This window comes from Haliotis cracherodii, unplaced genomic scaffold (genome assembly GCF_022045235.1).
Source record: "Haliotis cracherodii isolate W230 unplaced genomic scaffold, xgHalCrac1.p SCAF_11, whole genome shotgun sequence".
Taxonomy (NCBI): Eukaryota; Metazoa; Mollusca; class Gastropoda; order Lepetellida; family Haliotidae; genus Haliotis; species Haliotis cracherodii.
Window position 1 is genome coordinate 22,980,034 of NW_027266266.1, and position 16,131 is coordinate 22,996,164.

Below are 16,131 nucleotides of genomic sequence, written 5' to 3' on the forward strand. Positions count from 1 at the left end.
ATATATGTACATACCCATATCTGATCATGTTTTAAGATTCTGTGAATTGCTACACTTAAATACCTCATGTACCAATGTTAGATTAATGTCTACTGATAAAAATAATTTAAATTTAAAATGAGATGTTTGTGACTAATTTGGCTGTCACCATCTTTAAACAATCACATGTCTACCAGTCAGAACCACATTCCTCAAGCAGACCATTTATGCGTGAAATCAAATTGCCCACCATGAAGTACAAAAGGGAGCATCCTTTTGATAAGGGGGTTGGTGGGGATTTTTTTCTAAAATAATCAAGCTCCTGTATTTACAAAAATATACTATTTGCACACATTTTTTTATGTTGGGGGAAAAATTGGGCTCCTGAACATTAAGACAAAAAATGCTGATCTCATACCAAAATCCCAGCCTCGATCCCCCGATTGAGAATCAAATGGTTGCTCATTTATGCTTATTAAAGTGCAAGCAGTAGGGGAAAAGATGTTTCAAAGAAGATCTTTTGTTTCTCCTTAATTCAAATATATTTTAGAGACACTCATGTAGATTTTCACAAATATCAAGTTCTCTGACAAAGTCAAATATTTCACAAGTACCCCCTAACAGAAATCAAATACTTTCCCAGGACAAAAGTCATAATGTTTAAATTCAAGTAATACCCTGTAAAATATACTCTTTTCATAGTTTTGCTTTTAAATTTCAAATTACCTGCCCTTGATGATCACTTACATTTTACCGACCAATCCAACGTCGAGATACTGGAATTGGTAAGGAATAGTCTAGAAACCAAAGCCACTGCCATTTTTCATGTACATGAAGACATCCTTTCCAGCAGAAAGCATCTTCCTGAGGCAAGGGAGTTAACTGACTACAAAAGTCCAGTGTTCACCCTTGCGAAACTTGGCTGGAATTATGGAGTTATATTTTGGCTGGACTAATGAGTCTATGCATAGTCCAGTCAAAATCGCGTAACGAAATCGACATCTGATTCATAAATTCGGTCAATTGCAGGATTTGCAAAGCATGTACGCTGTCAGTTTAGCGTCAACATATATGTTCCACATCTTTTCATGTTTTTAAACAAGGTGCTCATGTGATTTGATGCAATTCGCAATGTAAGACCCGTTTAGTTTCAATAAAGATGTTAATTATTGATCAGATCATCATCAGTGGGCGCCACCATTTTTTTTTAAGCAAATGCAAGTGATATGAGAGGTGGAATCTGATTGGTCAATAGGAGGGACTCAAAATAGCCACTGGGGGTGCTACGATCATGCCCAGAAATTCCAGCCAAGTTTGGCAAGAGTGGAAGCTAGACTTTTAAAGTCTGTTAACTCTCTTGCCTCCGGAAGATGATCAAACAAATGTTTGAGGATTTTCTTTTGCATGTTGGTCAGTTCTTCTATGTTGAATTTTTTCACAAACTCATCTTAATCAATGGGACTGGCCGCCATGTTGATATCACCAACCCAACATTGAGGCTGGTTTGGAACTTGCACTGTGTTAGACTGAGGAGCATAGTAAATAAAATTGGCAAACGAGTGTAGGGCAGGTAATTTGAGATCCCCAGAACCACCGGAATGGATCCAGGAGGATGTTTCCGAAGATTTCCAACATTACTTTAGTATCTCATTGCCAGCATTCACTGAAAGGCACAAGCTTTATCTGTTCCTGTGTGTAAAATGCCTGCAGAGCCTTATCATTCAGAACATGGATCTCATGTTCTCTTGCCTCTGATTGTGAGAAATCATCGGGCCCTGTGCCACACCCTCCCACCTCCCCATTCATGTACCCTGGGTGGGCCATCAACTCACACACAGCGTCGCCTGCTCCTGAGGCCACAGACTCATATGCCCTACTAATGCCTGTCTTGAGTCTGTCCACTGTCATGTCGTATCCCATGGTGCACAGTCCAAAGAAACAGTCACTCACTCTGAAATAAAAAAGATGACAAGTCTGTTACCTTAACTTCGGAGGATGGAGTTCCCGACTAAAGTACTCATGGAAATAAAAAAACAACTTTTCCGGGATTTAATAATCACCACAAAGCATTACGTAGATGTAAATCCGAAGTAACAAAACAACTGGAAAAGTACCAGTCTGGATTTGCTAGTTTTATCTCAGTGCTCAATACAAAATGTACTTTACAGGAGGTAATTTGTAGGCACTTTCAACATTCAAAAAAAAAACTAAGTCCAAATTGACATGGAAGAAACAGGCTATAGGCATTTTGCAAATTAGCCTGGAAAAAAGTTATCAAAACAACAATAAAAATAACAGCTATGTTTATGTACATAATAATAATGACATGTAAGTTGTTGTTTGAGAAGGGAATATGTTACTTTTACATTCTGATATTTTGACGATGCTTCACTATCCCACAATGCCACTCACAAATCACTAACCACTGACAAATCACATGCACGTGGGTTTCAAACACCTGTTTTCACCTGTCGTCAAGGTGTCATAGGTCATGGACATTCACCTCGATCTACTAACACCTGGTTATGCTCAGTTTCACAATAGTCTGTTTTTTGTTCATATTTTTACACACTTTTACGTGTAAAAAGACATAAAAACCTTTGATACGCTGTATTTGTGCCAAGGCCCAATTAGTACTAATTGAGTTGTTTGAATATTTATATATTTTGTATATTAACTGCATTTATTTAAAATCTGAGATCGAAAAAACAGTTTTTTTTCATTAATGAGTACTTTAGTGTATTATCTTTATGTTAGTATCAGTATATACATGTACCCAGATGTTCCTCCATCACTGCAAATCAGAGTCAAGGGTAAGTTTAAAGACCTGATTAAACCTTGTTTCGGGGGTCCATATTGAAAATCATATTTGAACCTCATGAACACATGTTGGCTTTACCCTTTGTGGGAATAATCATGTCAAATCAAGATCAAAATTTTTATTTTTGAAAAAAATGGAGCATTAATGTTGAGCAACTACATGTACTGCATTTTGTGACATTTTGAGTGAGTGAGTGTGTGAGTTGGGTTTTACGCCGCTTTTAACAATATTCAAGTTATATCACGGTGTGTCAGCTTAATGTGGGAGGAAAGACCAAAGTGATGCAGGTCTCAGACGTTTACCACTTCAGTGAAACCCACGAGCACGGGTATGGTGCTGACAAACCTAGAAACATAATCTGGGCGAACCGGGATTCGAACCCACAATCATAGGTTTCTGGCGTGCCCAAAGGATGCAACTCTGCACAGTGAATCGCGGCGCCTTAGATGACTGGGCCACCCGTGCCCCCTCTGACATTTTGAACCAGCGTGATTGAGCATGCCTTCAAATGGATATGAACAGGTGTTTCAATGTGGTCGCTGTGGTGGCCATATTGAAAATTGCATTCAAACCTTTTCAATAAACTAGGGTGTCTTCATCAAGAGGGAACATGAAGTTTCAGCTTCATTGGCTCTGGTCTCTGGGAGGAATGTTTATGACAGACGATGCACGACACATGACAGATGGCGGGCATTCATGCCACTTACAGTCATGTGAGCTAAATATGTGAAAGTTCAAGATGGGTCCGTGAATGTTGTTTTAATGCGACAGACCAATATTCCTGCTGTCGTAGTGGCCACATTGAAATGTAGGATTCAAACATCTTTAACAAATTTAAGTATCATTGTTCAATGGAAAAGTAACTGAAGTTTCAGCTTCCTTGGTCCAGTGGTTGATGAGAAGATGTTTACAGAGCCAAGATTGTTTTTTAAAGAATTAAGTGTATTTATTAGCATATATGCTGAGGTCAAATCAAGGGCAAAACAAAAAACTAAATAAAACAAAATCTGAAACATGTATGTCGATCCCTAATAGTAACTACACATGACTTATTTATTTACAGACTGCCATCATATCACTGGAATATTGCTGAGTGCAGCATTAAACAACAAACAAACAAACTACACATGTACCAAGTGTAAATGACATGGGAAATGTAAGTGAGAAATGGACATAAAAAGGTGCGGCGGCCATATTGTTTATGAATTTTCACACCCACTGGTTTATTTCGGGTTATTTATTTGCGGGAACATAGCCCTCCTTTCACTTAAGCTAAATGCTTTTTTGAAGCAAACAGAGAGCAAACATAGTCAGAATGGCAATTTAACTGTTAAATTTTAGACAGAAGTTAACTCGTCTATTTTTTTTTAAAAAAGAGTAAAATATGACACACAATCTGTGAAACAAATGATAAATTTTGTCTGGACTAATAACAAATCAAATCTCCAAGGTAACATGCTGCAACCCACCTGATGCCATTCTCCTGGAACACTGGCAGGCTCTGACGAGACAACTCGATGATCACCTTGAAGGAATCCAAGTAGTCGCTTGGGATCCAGTCTCCGGACAGGATGACAGGATCGATCGGCAGTCTGGTGCTCCTGATACCCCGAGAGCCCAGCACCTCAGCGAAGGCTTTTCTCACACCTTCACATGGGAGGACAAAATAGCAGGTTAACTGTGATCTGCATCCGCAATTGTTTTATGAGAGACTGCATCTTACACCCCATTCTCCGACCCCAAGTTTCCTGTAGCCAGCCTAGTACCACTACCACTGGCCCTGAGATGTGATGATTCATCACATCTTACACTGTCCATTCTACAAATTATACATGTTTTCATCTTATTCATTTTTGAAAAAGTCTACATTTAGTGAGTGAGTGAGCTAGTATGTTTTTTTACGCTGCTTTTAGCAATATTCCAGCAATATCATGGTAGGCAACACCAGGAATGGGCTTCACACAGTGTACCCATGGGGGGAATCGAAACCCGGGTCTTCAGCATGATGATCTAACGCTTTAACCACTAGACTACCCCATTGCCCCTCTACATTTTGATAAACATTTGTCATAAAATGATCAACTGTCCAAAAGTATGAAAAACTACATCTTCCCGAGGCAAGGGTGTTAACTGACTTCAAAAGTCCAGCTTCCACCCTCGCCAAACTAAACTGGAATTCCTGGGCTCGATCGTAGCACCACCAGGGGTTATTACAAGCTATGTCCCTTCTACGGACCAATCCGATTCCATCATATGCATTTCTTTAAAACAAAATGGCGGCGCCCAGTCAAGACGATCTGATCGATAATCAAGATCTATATTGTGATAAAACGGGTCTTACATCGCGAAGTGCATCAAATCAGGCTAGCACCTTGATTAAAAACATGAAATGGTTTGGAAAATATCTGTTGACAAGTTGGCGGTGCACATGCTTTTCAAATCCTGCAATCGACCGAAATCTGTGCAACAGTTTACGAACCGGATTTCAATTTCGTTGCTCGATTTTGATTGGAAAATGCATAGACTCATTAGTCCAGCCAAAATGTAACTCCATAATACCAGCCTAGTTCGGCAAGGGTGGAAACTGGACTTTAATAGTCAGTAAACGCCCTTGCATCGGGAAGATGGAAAAAACTATTTCCATTTGCACATCTATCCTTTGTCTACATTAGTTGTATTTGAGGCAACACACAAAGAGATACAAATTAAAAGTAGCCCATCAAGCCCTGGCCATGCTTGTTGTAAGAGGCGACTAACGGGATCGTGTGGTCAGGCTCGCTGACTTGGTTTGCTGCATGTCATCGTATCCCAATTGCGTCGATCGATGCTCATGATGTGAATCACTGGATTGTCTGGTCCAGACTTGATTATTTACAGACCGCCATCATATAGGTGGGATATTGCTGAGTGTGGCAACAAACAAGCAAACAAACATTAAACACCAATAAAACAGTTCTAAATGACGTGTGGAGACCTACCAGGAAAGATGTGGGCATGCTGGTGTCCGTCTACGTGTATGGGGGGATGTCCAACTAGTGCCTCAAACCTTGTCAGCTGTGCCTCCAACTCTACTTTCACCTCAAAGAAGATGCACATGTATGGTCATAACATCAGCATCCTATGTCATTGACATCAGATCTTTTACTCCAATCTCACACCACTCAGTCCTTCCGAGAGGCAGGAGGTTAAAACAAGTAATGTGAGGGATCATTTGAGGCTTGTAAGCACAGATATGAAAAGAAAGTAAACCTGTATATTATATTAAACATATTGTTTGACTGTAGCACAATATTATGATGATGACAAGACAAGAAAATAATTTGGTCTGGTTTACGTTGTGATTTTTGCTAATAAATGCTCCTGTGATTATATGATAATGAAAGACATTCTTATGCCTGGCCAATTTATTTTCTTGTTGCACAGTTCCTCTTGGTCAGTATCAAGAATGCCATCTTCCTGAGGCAAGGGCTATAATTGACTATAAAAGTCCAGCCCCAGTTAGGATACAACACCCTCTAATCTTGCAACGCCCCGACACGGTGATCACATAAAACACGTGTTTATTTCAGGAGGAGGGCAACAGGAAGAGTGAAGAAATGCACTAAACACGCAGAGTGATGGAAGGGAGAGAACTCTGCCCCTATCTAACCCATGCATACCTGTTATGGTGAAAATTCCAGAGTTACCTTTTGGTTGGACTAATGAGTCTATGCATTATCAAAATCGCGTATTGAACTAGACACCCAGTTCGTAAACAACATGGATTTAAACGTGATATTTCAATCGACTGATGGATTTGCAAAACATGTGTATCGCTAACTGGGCGTCAACAGATATTTGCAGTCTTTCAAATTTTTTTATTATGATGCTCAAGTGATTTCGATGCTCTTCGCAATGTTAGTCCTGTTTTATTACGATATAGATCTTTATTATTGATAAAATCATCTTGACTGGGTGCCGTCATTTTGTTTGAAGCAATGGCAAGTGATATAAGAGGTGGAATCTGATTGGTCAATAGAAGGGACATAATTCGTGATAGCTGCTGGTGGCGCTATGATTGAGCCTGGAAATTTCAGCCTATTTAGGCAAGACTGGAAACTGGACTTTTATAGTTGGTTCATGCCCTTGCTTCAGTTAGATACAAGTGTGGATATATAACATTGTTGTGAGAATAAATCACCAAAAGTCCTTACATCTTTAATGTCTAAATGTCCACCTTTTGCTGCTTCCCAAAATCTTTCTTTTTCCAAGAATAATGCCTCTTTATCGACAAGACTGCTGGACTTCGTTGCCTCAGAAACTGGAACTCCCTCAGAGATGTTGAAATGCAGTCCTGAAATTAATCATAAATCACACACTCCGGCGCACTGGTGACTCAGCATAACACCACTGCCACAGGCTAATTTGCATATCACGTGACTGGACTTTTCTCTTGTTTGTAAACAAACAAGCTTTTTCAGAAATGAGAATAAAACGAATGATGCAATTATTTGGGGGCACTATACATATTGGTTTGCATAATTTTATAAATATGCTACTACAACTGCAACAGTGAGTTGCATGACAATACATATTTACGCATCAAAGTGATCGTATCGCTAGCTCGCCGTTGGGCTTCGATGACAGCACGTGGAGCTGTACAGCCAATGTCAACAAAGGATAACTACGCAAAAACAAGTAGATTTTCACATATTAGGATACTTTCTTAATGAACCATAAACATTCTTTGACATTTGTTTATGAAAATGTTTAGATTTGTCAAACATGAAACGGATGAAAAGCATATGCAATATCTTGAATGGACTGTGACAGATGTGCCAAATCGTCCTGTGGCAGAGGTACTATGCTGGCTGGCTGCCGGCCACATGGAACTCTGGGTAGGAGAGTGCATAAATTACTCCTGATTCATAAGCCATGAAACTTAAAAAAATAATTTTCATGACTGTCCGACAACAAGCAAGGACTCACCATCAGCATCATAGTCAGAACAAATCTGGCATTTGAACCTAAAATATATGGATCCTTGCATAGAGTGGGAAATGGAGGACTGACTATGACCTACATCTTTTTTTTCTAAATGGTTTTGGATATCAACAACAATTTGAATGTCATGGCATATTGATAGTAACACAGCTCTGACAGGTGCTTGAGTACCTGACCAGGGGCATCTTCCCGAGGCAAGGGAGTTAACTGACTACAAAAGTCCAGTTTCCACCCTTGTCGAACTAGGCTAGTATTATGGAGTAACATTTTGGCTGGACTAACGAGTCTATGCATAATCCAATCAAAATCGCACACCGAAAACGAAATCTGGTTCGTAAAGTGTCATACAGATTTCGGTCGACTGCAGGATTTGCAAAGCATGTGCACCGCTAACTTGTTGTCAACAGATATTTTCTAAATCTTTTCATGCTTTTAATCAAGGTGTTCACATGATTTGATGCACTTCGCGATGTAAGACTCGTTTTATCACAATATAGATATTGATTATCAATCAGATCGTCTTGACTGGACTGTTTGAAGCAAATGCAAGTGATACGAAAGGTTGAATCTGATTGGTCAATAGGCGAGGCATTGAAAGGACATAACTCGTAATAGCCACTGGTGGCGCTACGATCGAGCCCAGGAATTCCAGCCTAGTTCGGCAAGGGTGGAAACTGGACTTTTATAGTCAGTTAACTCACTTGCCTCCGGAAGATGAACCAGGGGAGATAACTTACATCTCCATTTATCAAACAATCCATTTGCAGACACTGAAGAAGAAATGACACAGTGTCTAGACACATTTTCACTTTGATGAGGTGAATGAAAAAAAAAGTTTATTGTGTGTCTTATTATCATGGAGATCTCAAACCAGAATCCGGGTCGGGAATGGAGACAGATGTACTTGGGTTCATTTTACTCTACTCGTAAAAAAAACTGTATGGAACAAGTTGAAAAGTGAATAGATAATCATATTGCACACTTATCACTTTGTTATCTGCAAAGGAGGTTGTCAGTGTCATTTCTAGAACATCACTCTCCATGATATCATGATAGAATGGAGATAAAACTAATCTGTAATAAATTGAGATATATATCATCATGATACGCTGCAAATGATATTTTAAATACAAATATAAAATACAATAGTGATTGAGTTAGTTTTATCATGTTAATTTAATACTTCTTTGAGACATATTTCAGCAAAGGGTGCGAATTTTGTGTGTGAGGAAAGCCCATAGCGATGCAGGTCTTAGATGTGAACCACTTTTAAAAAACCATGAGCATAGGTATGGTGCAGACAAACCAAGCAACATAATCAAGATAAATCTGGGATTCAAACCCACAACTCAACTCTGCCAGCTAATCGTAGCAAACCAGATGGCTGAGACACCCATACCCAAAAATCTGCAAGAATAAACATTTAACTAAATGTGCGATTTAATCTTAAAATGAAGATAATCAGATATACTGTTCTAAATATTGAAATAAAAATATATATTTGACACTTGAGTTTGCCATTTCAAAATACCATATGGTTCTCTTTAGCTAAGTAAGCTTGCTTCGACAATGGCCATGACTAAGTTGTTTACCTATTGGTACGGAGTGTTTCTTGCACAACGTGACGCCATGCTCTGCAGCAATTCCATTCACCATCAAGGATGTGTGTGTGATGACACCTTTTCTGAAGCAGTCCACAAGTCCTTCATTCCTCTCTTTGCTGTAGCCTAAGTCGTCACCAGTTATCACGAGAAGCTTCATAGTGTATGTTTTCGCTTCAATTTACTGTTTTATATATTCGTTTAACAAAATGTCGTCTTTGAAACATTGGCCTTGACCTGTTAACTGATAAGCAAGATAATGCCCTCATTTAGATACCTTTAGTTATTAGTTTTAGAGTTAATTCCCCTGTTCACTCTCCAGTATGCGAAAGTAGAAAAATACTTCCGGTAAAAATACAGATTGAATAACGAATTTCAGCATTTGAAAAGTATTTTTCGTACAATGTAGCAAGGAAGCATCAACGTCCACATCTGATCAAGAAAATTTGCGTTGTCACCTTTAGAATGTTGTATTGGTACTACTATTCCATGCAATTATCAATACAACTGCAAGATCGAGAAACCTCAATTTTCAGTTTAAGCACAAATTTTGGTGATTTCCAATTTTGAATGAACCCACGCACATTGTAGGTTTTCAAAATGGCTGGAGAAGTTGTTGTCGATGCTTTGCCGTATTTCGACCACGGTTATGATGAGCCTGGCGTAAGAGAAGCCGCGATTGCTTTGGTAGAAGAAGAGACAAGGCGATACAGACCAACAAAAAATTATCTTGACTATCTCCCGCCTCCAATTTACAACTCATTTGAAACAGAAATGATGAAAAATGAAGTCGAACGTTTGCAGGTGGGTATCAATTCCTAAATAGTGTTTCTAGGGCAACAAAACACTTTACCGGGCGCAGATTATGGTGTTAATTAGCTGGCGGCTATGGCTCTCGCTGATCTCGCTTCCTCTTTGATGTCATCCCGGTCGCATATATAAACAAGAATAAGAAAAAGTTGGTCGACCGATCGGCACTGCATCAGAAAATCAGAAAACAAAGCAGCTCACTACTAATCAAGTACGGATGTTAAGACAAATAATGATAGTTTGTTGATGTCAGCACTGGGCAACAATGCAGTTTACCGGGCGCAGTCTGAGCTCTACCATCCACTCAATTACCACGCTATAGTGTTACCGCTGTCTCGCTATACCATTACCGTGCCTCACGCTCAAGTGACTCTCGCTTCACTATCCAACACCTGTTTTCAGTCTTAGGTAAACTTACACATCTTTACGATCCAACACCCGTTTTTGGTCTTAGGGAAACTTACACAACTTTACGATCCAACACCCGTTTTCGGTCCTTAGTGTTAGCTTGGTTTGGGCAAGGGTTAGCCATAATTTCTTACCTTTTCATTTTAAATCGTTAATCCAGTTAATCCGATTGGTCTGTCATGTTGACATTAACAGTGGTGGGTGTGGTTTCAAGAAAAGATTAATGGTAGAGCGGACAGTGACGTCAAACGGATGCGCAATTCACTGTTTTCTGAATTACGCATGCTTGTTTATAGGGTGCTAATCACCCGTTAATTGAACACTGATTACATGTGATAGCACTTGAGGTCCAGTGGTAGAGTGTCGGCTAATTAACGCATTGATTTTAATGAGATTGCTCTCAATGCTGTCCTTAACTCTTGGATCCCCTTTTAGATTAAGCACTCTTTTATAATCAATAGGATTAGTAACCCCTTTCTGATCAAACACCATTTACAATCCTTGGGGTTGGGTACCCCTTGCCAGTCATACACACCTGTTTGGTCCTTAGTAATAGTATTAGTTGTGAGGTAGGGTACGGGTTAGCTATTGTTTTTGACAAATGAACCCAATGTAATTTGAGGAAATTATTGACCACTTGGTAAATGAGCACTAATTATTTGTGATAGTGCCCAGGGTAGAGTGTTGACTGATAAGATTAACACGTTAAGCCAGCTCGGCTGATTGAATTCCCAATAGGTGTAGATGAACATGATGAAGTGCAATACTCCAATCTGTAGGCCTGTGTTTCTCTGGTATTGTCATATGCCAATTGGAGGTGAGGTGAGGTGAAATGAGGTTTAACATCGCGTCCAAGATTATTACACTTAATAATATAGCGACGTGCATACACGTGTATGTATGTGTGTGTGTGTGTGTGTGTGTGTGTGGCTGCTTGTACTAGTCCTGACTTATGCCGATTTATAGTGCTAGCCCACTGAGATACCATGCCGCATGATTATCTCACTCAGACACAGTAAGGACTCCGAGCCGACCAGTCCTTGTTTTAGCCCCTTAATGCCGAGCGCCAGACAGGGTAACAACAAGTACCATCTTTTTACGTCTTTTGGTATGATGCGGCCAGGGATCGAACCCCAGACCTTCCGCTCTGGGCGGACGCTCTACCATGAGACCACAGAGGCGGTCTACGCCAATTGGAATATGATAGTCTCTCTGATGGAACTTTTGAGTTTCTGGAGACAAAATTAGGTACAAGAATTAGCACTTTAGTGTGACATAACTAGTTTTATATGTGCACAGGGTAAACTGCACACTTACATTCTCTTTGTAGATTTCTCTCATGTTTCCTGCACTATTGTATTGCCACACACCCATTTAATATTGTAGTAACCACAAATTTACATTTTGTAGTTCAGATGTCGCGATATAGGTGTATATCGATACAGAAGCCACGATACAATACATATATCGATATTGCATATTTGACATTTTGTGCAGAAAACCCAGTCGTTTGACTGAAAATAGAGTCCATAGACTCGCTCATACAGGTAAAGAGGGACAACTGACTAGTACTTATCAACATGGCACATAAGTCAAGTCAACTATTGTGTCTGAGAAAATAATAAGAAACAAACAAGTTAGCATACTGTATTATGACCGGCAGCATGGAAAAGCTGGCCAGTCTTCTTTCAAATACGAAACCAGTATTTAGGAATTACAAAATAGTTTGTACTTGCTTATTGATATCAGCGTGAGATATGGGGTGAAATGTGAATGCCAAATTAAATGTATCGGTTATCGTATCGTGCAAACTTTGCAGGTTATGCACCAGTGAATCGTGACATCACTATTTTGTAGTCTATAATTATTTAGCCTATGGACAATGACTATAAAAGAAGTTCTATTCCAAAAATTAGGGGTGAAACTAAATGTCAGTGCACCGATGCATCATGAGTTGATCCTTTTTTTTGTGTATCAATACAAGATGATAATCTTGCTGAATAAATTACTTACTACTTATCACTCACTTAATAACACCACCCCCTCCCCTTAAGCATTTTCGTCAGTCAAATATTGCAAAATTTGTTGTAGTTAACATTTTAAGTTCACAACTAAAACAAACGCTGCAGACATGTGTCTACAGATAGCTTTTCCTTTTGAACCTGCTCTGAAATATTTATAGTCATGGAGTTTCCACAGGATTGCCGATTGACCAATCAGAATCGAATATTTCCCTAATTCATTCATTCCCTAATGGTTAACCACAAGAAGACTAATCTGTCATCCTCTCTATAATCAGTACTATTTAGTCATGGTGAACATTATGGTTGCTAGACATGGTTAGACTTGCAGTGTTAGATTATGACATGAAGGTCAATGGGTCCTTGTCATTATGGTCATTACCCTAATATTTGAAATGCTTAGATTCCCTAGATTCAAATACTATAGCTCAGCTTAGTTCCTTGGTTCTAGGTTAGTCAGCACCACGACATCTTAAGATCTGCAACATTTTGGGCTTTCCTCCCTTCAAACTGACCCACTGTGTTATAACTGAAATACTTTTCAAAACAGTATTACAAACTCACACCCTCAAAGACCCCAGGACCCCTATCAACACTGTAACACTGGAAATGTTGAAAAAAGTTTTGATGTTGTAGGCTCGTCTTCCAATGGAAATGATGAACATGAAGCGGTATGAACTACCAACACCAGCAGCCGGCAAGATGACGGACATCTCTGCGTGGACGGAGTGTCTGGAGAACTCCCAGGCTCAGCTGGAGCACCAGGCTCTGAGGATCCTGAACCTCGACCTCATGCAGGAGTATGGCTCCAGCGCCTGGAAGATGTACAATGGTGTGCTGTCACACATGTTGGAGCAGGCTCAGAAGCAACTCCAGGTGAGCACAGCTTGAATCAATAGAGGGATAGTTCAGAAATGGACATGATATAACTAATGTATAAACATGATACCCATGATCAAGATATTATGTAACTATTAATCACTGCTAAGTGGCATTGTTTAAAGTTGATTTATATTTCTTTAGAAAGTTTTCTGAGGGAATTTCTTTTTCTGTGGCACTGGTGCTGTTGACTTCCTGAACAATTTACAGTTTCAGTGTTAAACAATATACACTCCACTATAACTGGGTTAATCAGTGTGTGTTATAACAGTTTCAGTGTTAGACTGCTGTGTCAGTGTGTGTTAGACAATATACACTACACTGTAACTGGGTTAATCAGTGTGAGTTACTACAGTTGTAGTGTTAAACAATATACACTACACTATAACTGGGTTAATCAGTGTGTGTTACTACATTTTCAGTGTTTAACAATATACACTTCACTATGACGTGGTTAATCAATGTAAGTTACTACAGTCGTAGTGTTAGACAATATACACTACACTATAACTGGGTTAATCAGTGTGAGTTACTACAGCATTGTACAGTTGTAGTGTTAAACAATATGCACTACACCATAACTGGGTTAATCAATGTGAGTTACTACAGTTGTAGTGTTAGACAATATACACTATGACTGTATGCACGTTGCTATATGAGTGCAATAATCTTGGACACAACGTTAAACCCAATTTCACCTCACCTCACCTCTGTGTATGTTTAATATTTTTAATTGGAGCATCTCGGTAGAAAGACAACCGGCCACCATTTTGTAATGATGTGTAATGTTGTGTACAACAACTTCTTTACTTGCTCATAAATCGCCGTGAAAGCCAAGATTTAATCATAGGAAAGAAGGTTTTCTTGGTGAGAAGTTCTAAAATTTTCAGAGCCCTGCTCAGTGGCTACATGACCTCAACCATTTAGTCGTAGGCCAATTAGTTGGAGACGAGCCATTAACTTTAAAAGGAGCAAGCCTTGCTGGCTACATACAAATTTATTGTTCAGTCTAACCCTGGTTATTGAGACCTTTTTCTTACTGTACGCTCTAGGACCTGCGCAAGAAGATCCAGGAGATCAACTGGCAGCGCAAGAATGAGCAGAGTGTTGCCGGGAGCAAGCTTGAGCAGCTCGAGTCTAGCTGGGTGGGGCTGGTCAGTAAGAACTACGAGATTGAGCGAGCGTGTGCCGAGGTCGAGAAGGAGATCCAGGAGATACAGCAGAGGCAGGGCAAGAGATGATGACCTCAACGTTGCGGAGGCTGGCCATGGAGGTGGTAGACGAAATGTGTGCAACTGAGAGAGGACAACAATTACAGAAACCGAGTCGGAAACTTCATCTGGTCACAGTGCCAAAACACACACGATGGTTGGAACAATGTGTATTAAAAAGAGGAGAATTTCTGAAGTTGAAAGTCTCTAGACTGTTTACTCCAATACTTGTAACATGGCCTTATGAATGTCTTATGGCTATTGTTGATGGAACCTATTCATCAGTTTCATTCTGATCAAAGGCATGGAACAGTTTTCATGTGTAACAATGCATGAGGATGACAGAGGTATTGTCATGATTGTAGCAGTTTTGATTGTTTATGGCTTCACTGTTCTGTTAGCAATTCCAGATGGAGGTATTCTTTTTGAACACATTTCCATTAGGCTCATTCATCCTTTGTATGTACATTTAATACATGTCATGTCATCCTGGATCAAACCCATGGTTAACATTGTCTCAGAATTCTTTTTGTAAAATCTGCTTTTGTACAACTTGTCATGAAAGAAACCCCAATAAAATGAAGGATCTAGTTGCCACAATGGCAGCTATGTATGGGTTGTACTCACAGGGGAAGTACTTAAAACTATCATCATTATGGGAATTTGGGAGATGGATGTCATCAGGACACAAGTATTATAGATTCGACTTCTTTGTGATACATAGACAACCTTTCAGGGGCAAGAAGCCTTGAAATGTTGTGTATGTACTGCAAAGCTGTTGTCCTGATATCATCATTACACAATACACATTGAGTTGATTGTACACAATTACATATGAACAAGTTAAAACACAATAGAATAAGAACACTGGGCTTAAATGTGACAAATACCCAATCTCATTAAAATCAGACACTAGTTCTCACTACTGCTATACAAAGATCTGAGAACATCCCATTAGGGGTCACGTCAGAACGGCCTTTCATCCAGCCCATCAGAGCGTCACTTACCAGATCAGGATTGTGACAGTCGGAATGTGATTTCTAATCATGCAGCCTCGAAAACTTTTACACAGGGTATTCCGAACATTACGGGCATAACGACTGACTCCATAAATCTAGACCATTTATCAGCCATTTCAGAATGTTCTTTTGTTCGGGTTTCAAATTTTTAATCAAGAATTTGTCAATAATATTTCAACACATAGCCGCCTATTTGAAATTAGTGCCGTAAAACACGAGAAAGCTGCCTTCTGATTGGCTAATGTCATCTTCTTGTCAGTCAATTCATTGGTCTGTCAAAGTTCGGTCTGACGTGACCCTTAATTGGGTGTTTTCAGATCTATGTTTAGTGGTAGCGAGAGCTAAGATCTGATTTTAATGAGATTGGACAAATACCCAAAGTAGCCTAATTCGCTTGCC

At 39.5% G+C, this 16,131-nt stretch overlaps 2 protein-coding genes across 2 annotated transcripts; one reads left to right on the plus strand and one right to left on the minus strand.

Annotated features, from left to right (window-relative positions):
- Positions 1 to 261: 261 nt before the first annotated feature.
- On the minus strand, positions 262 to 9,660 carry LOC139455585 (carbohydrate deacetylase-like). Its single transcript, XM_071237135.1, has 5 exons — positions 9,376 to 9,660; positions 6,994 to 7,133; positions 5,779 to 5,878; positions 4,270 to 4,447; positions 262 to 1,930 (listed from the first exon to the last, which is right to left on the minus strand). Exons 1-5 carry the CDS (start codon positions 9,542 to 9,544, stop codon positions 1,627 to 1,629), a joined length of 891 nt encoding a protein of 296 aa, XP_071093236.1. The 5' UTR covers positions 9,545 to 9,660; the 3' UTR covers positions 262 to 1,626.
- Positions 9,661 to 9,950: 290 nt separating this feature from the next.
- Positions 9,951 to 15,156, plus strand: LOC139455586 (pre-mRNA-splicing factor SPF27-like). Its single transcript, XM_071237136.1, has 3 exons — positions 9,951 to 10,188; positions 13,260 to 13,499; positions 14,555 to 15,156. Exons 1-3 carry the CDS (start codon positions 9,985 to 9,987, stop codon positions 14,741 to 14,743), a joined length of 633 nt encoding a protein of 210 aa, XP_071093237.1. The 5' UTR covers positions 9,951 to 9,984; the 3' UTR covers positions 14,744 to 15,156.
- Positions 15,157 to 16,131: the final 975 nt, after the last annotated feature.

Coding starts and splice junctions, on each gene's coding strand:
- LOC139455586 (XM_071237136.1), top strand. CDS start 9,985: ATGGCTGGAGAAGTTGTTGTCGATGCTTTGCCGTATTTCGACCACGGT. Junction 10,189..13,259: donor ATGAAGTCGAACGTTTGCAG/GTGGGTATCAAT, acceptor TTGATGTTGTAG/GCTCGTCTTCCAATGGAAAT. Junction 13,500..14,554: donor AGGCTCAGAAGCAACTCCAG/GTGAGCACAGCT, acceptor TGTACGCTCTAG/GACCTGCGCAAGAAGATCCA.
- LOC139455585 (XM_071237135.1), bottom strand. CDS start 9,544: ATGAAGCTTCTCGTGATAACTGGTGACGACTTAGGCTACAGCAAAGAG. Junction 4,448..5,778: donor GCATGCCCACATCTTTCCTG/GTAGGTCTCCAC, acceptor TCCCATGTGAAG/GTGTGAGAAAAGCCTTCGCT. Junction 1,931..4,269: donor TTCCAGGAGAATGGCATCAG/GTGGGTTGCAGC, acceptor TTTTTATTTCAG/AGTGAGTGACTGTTTCTTTG.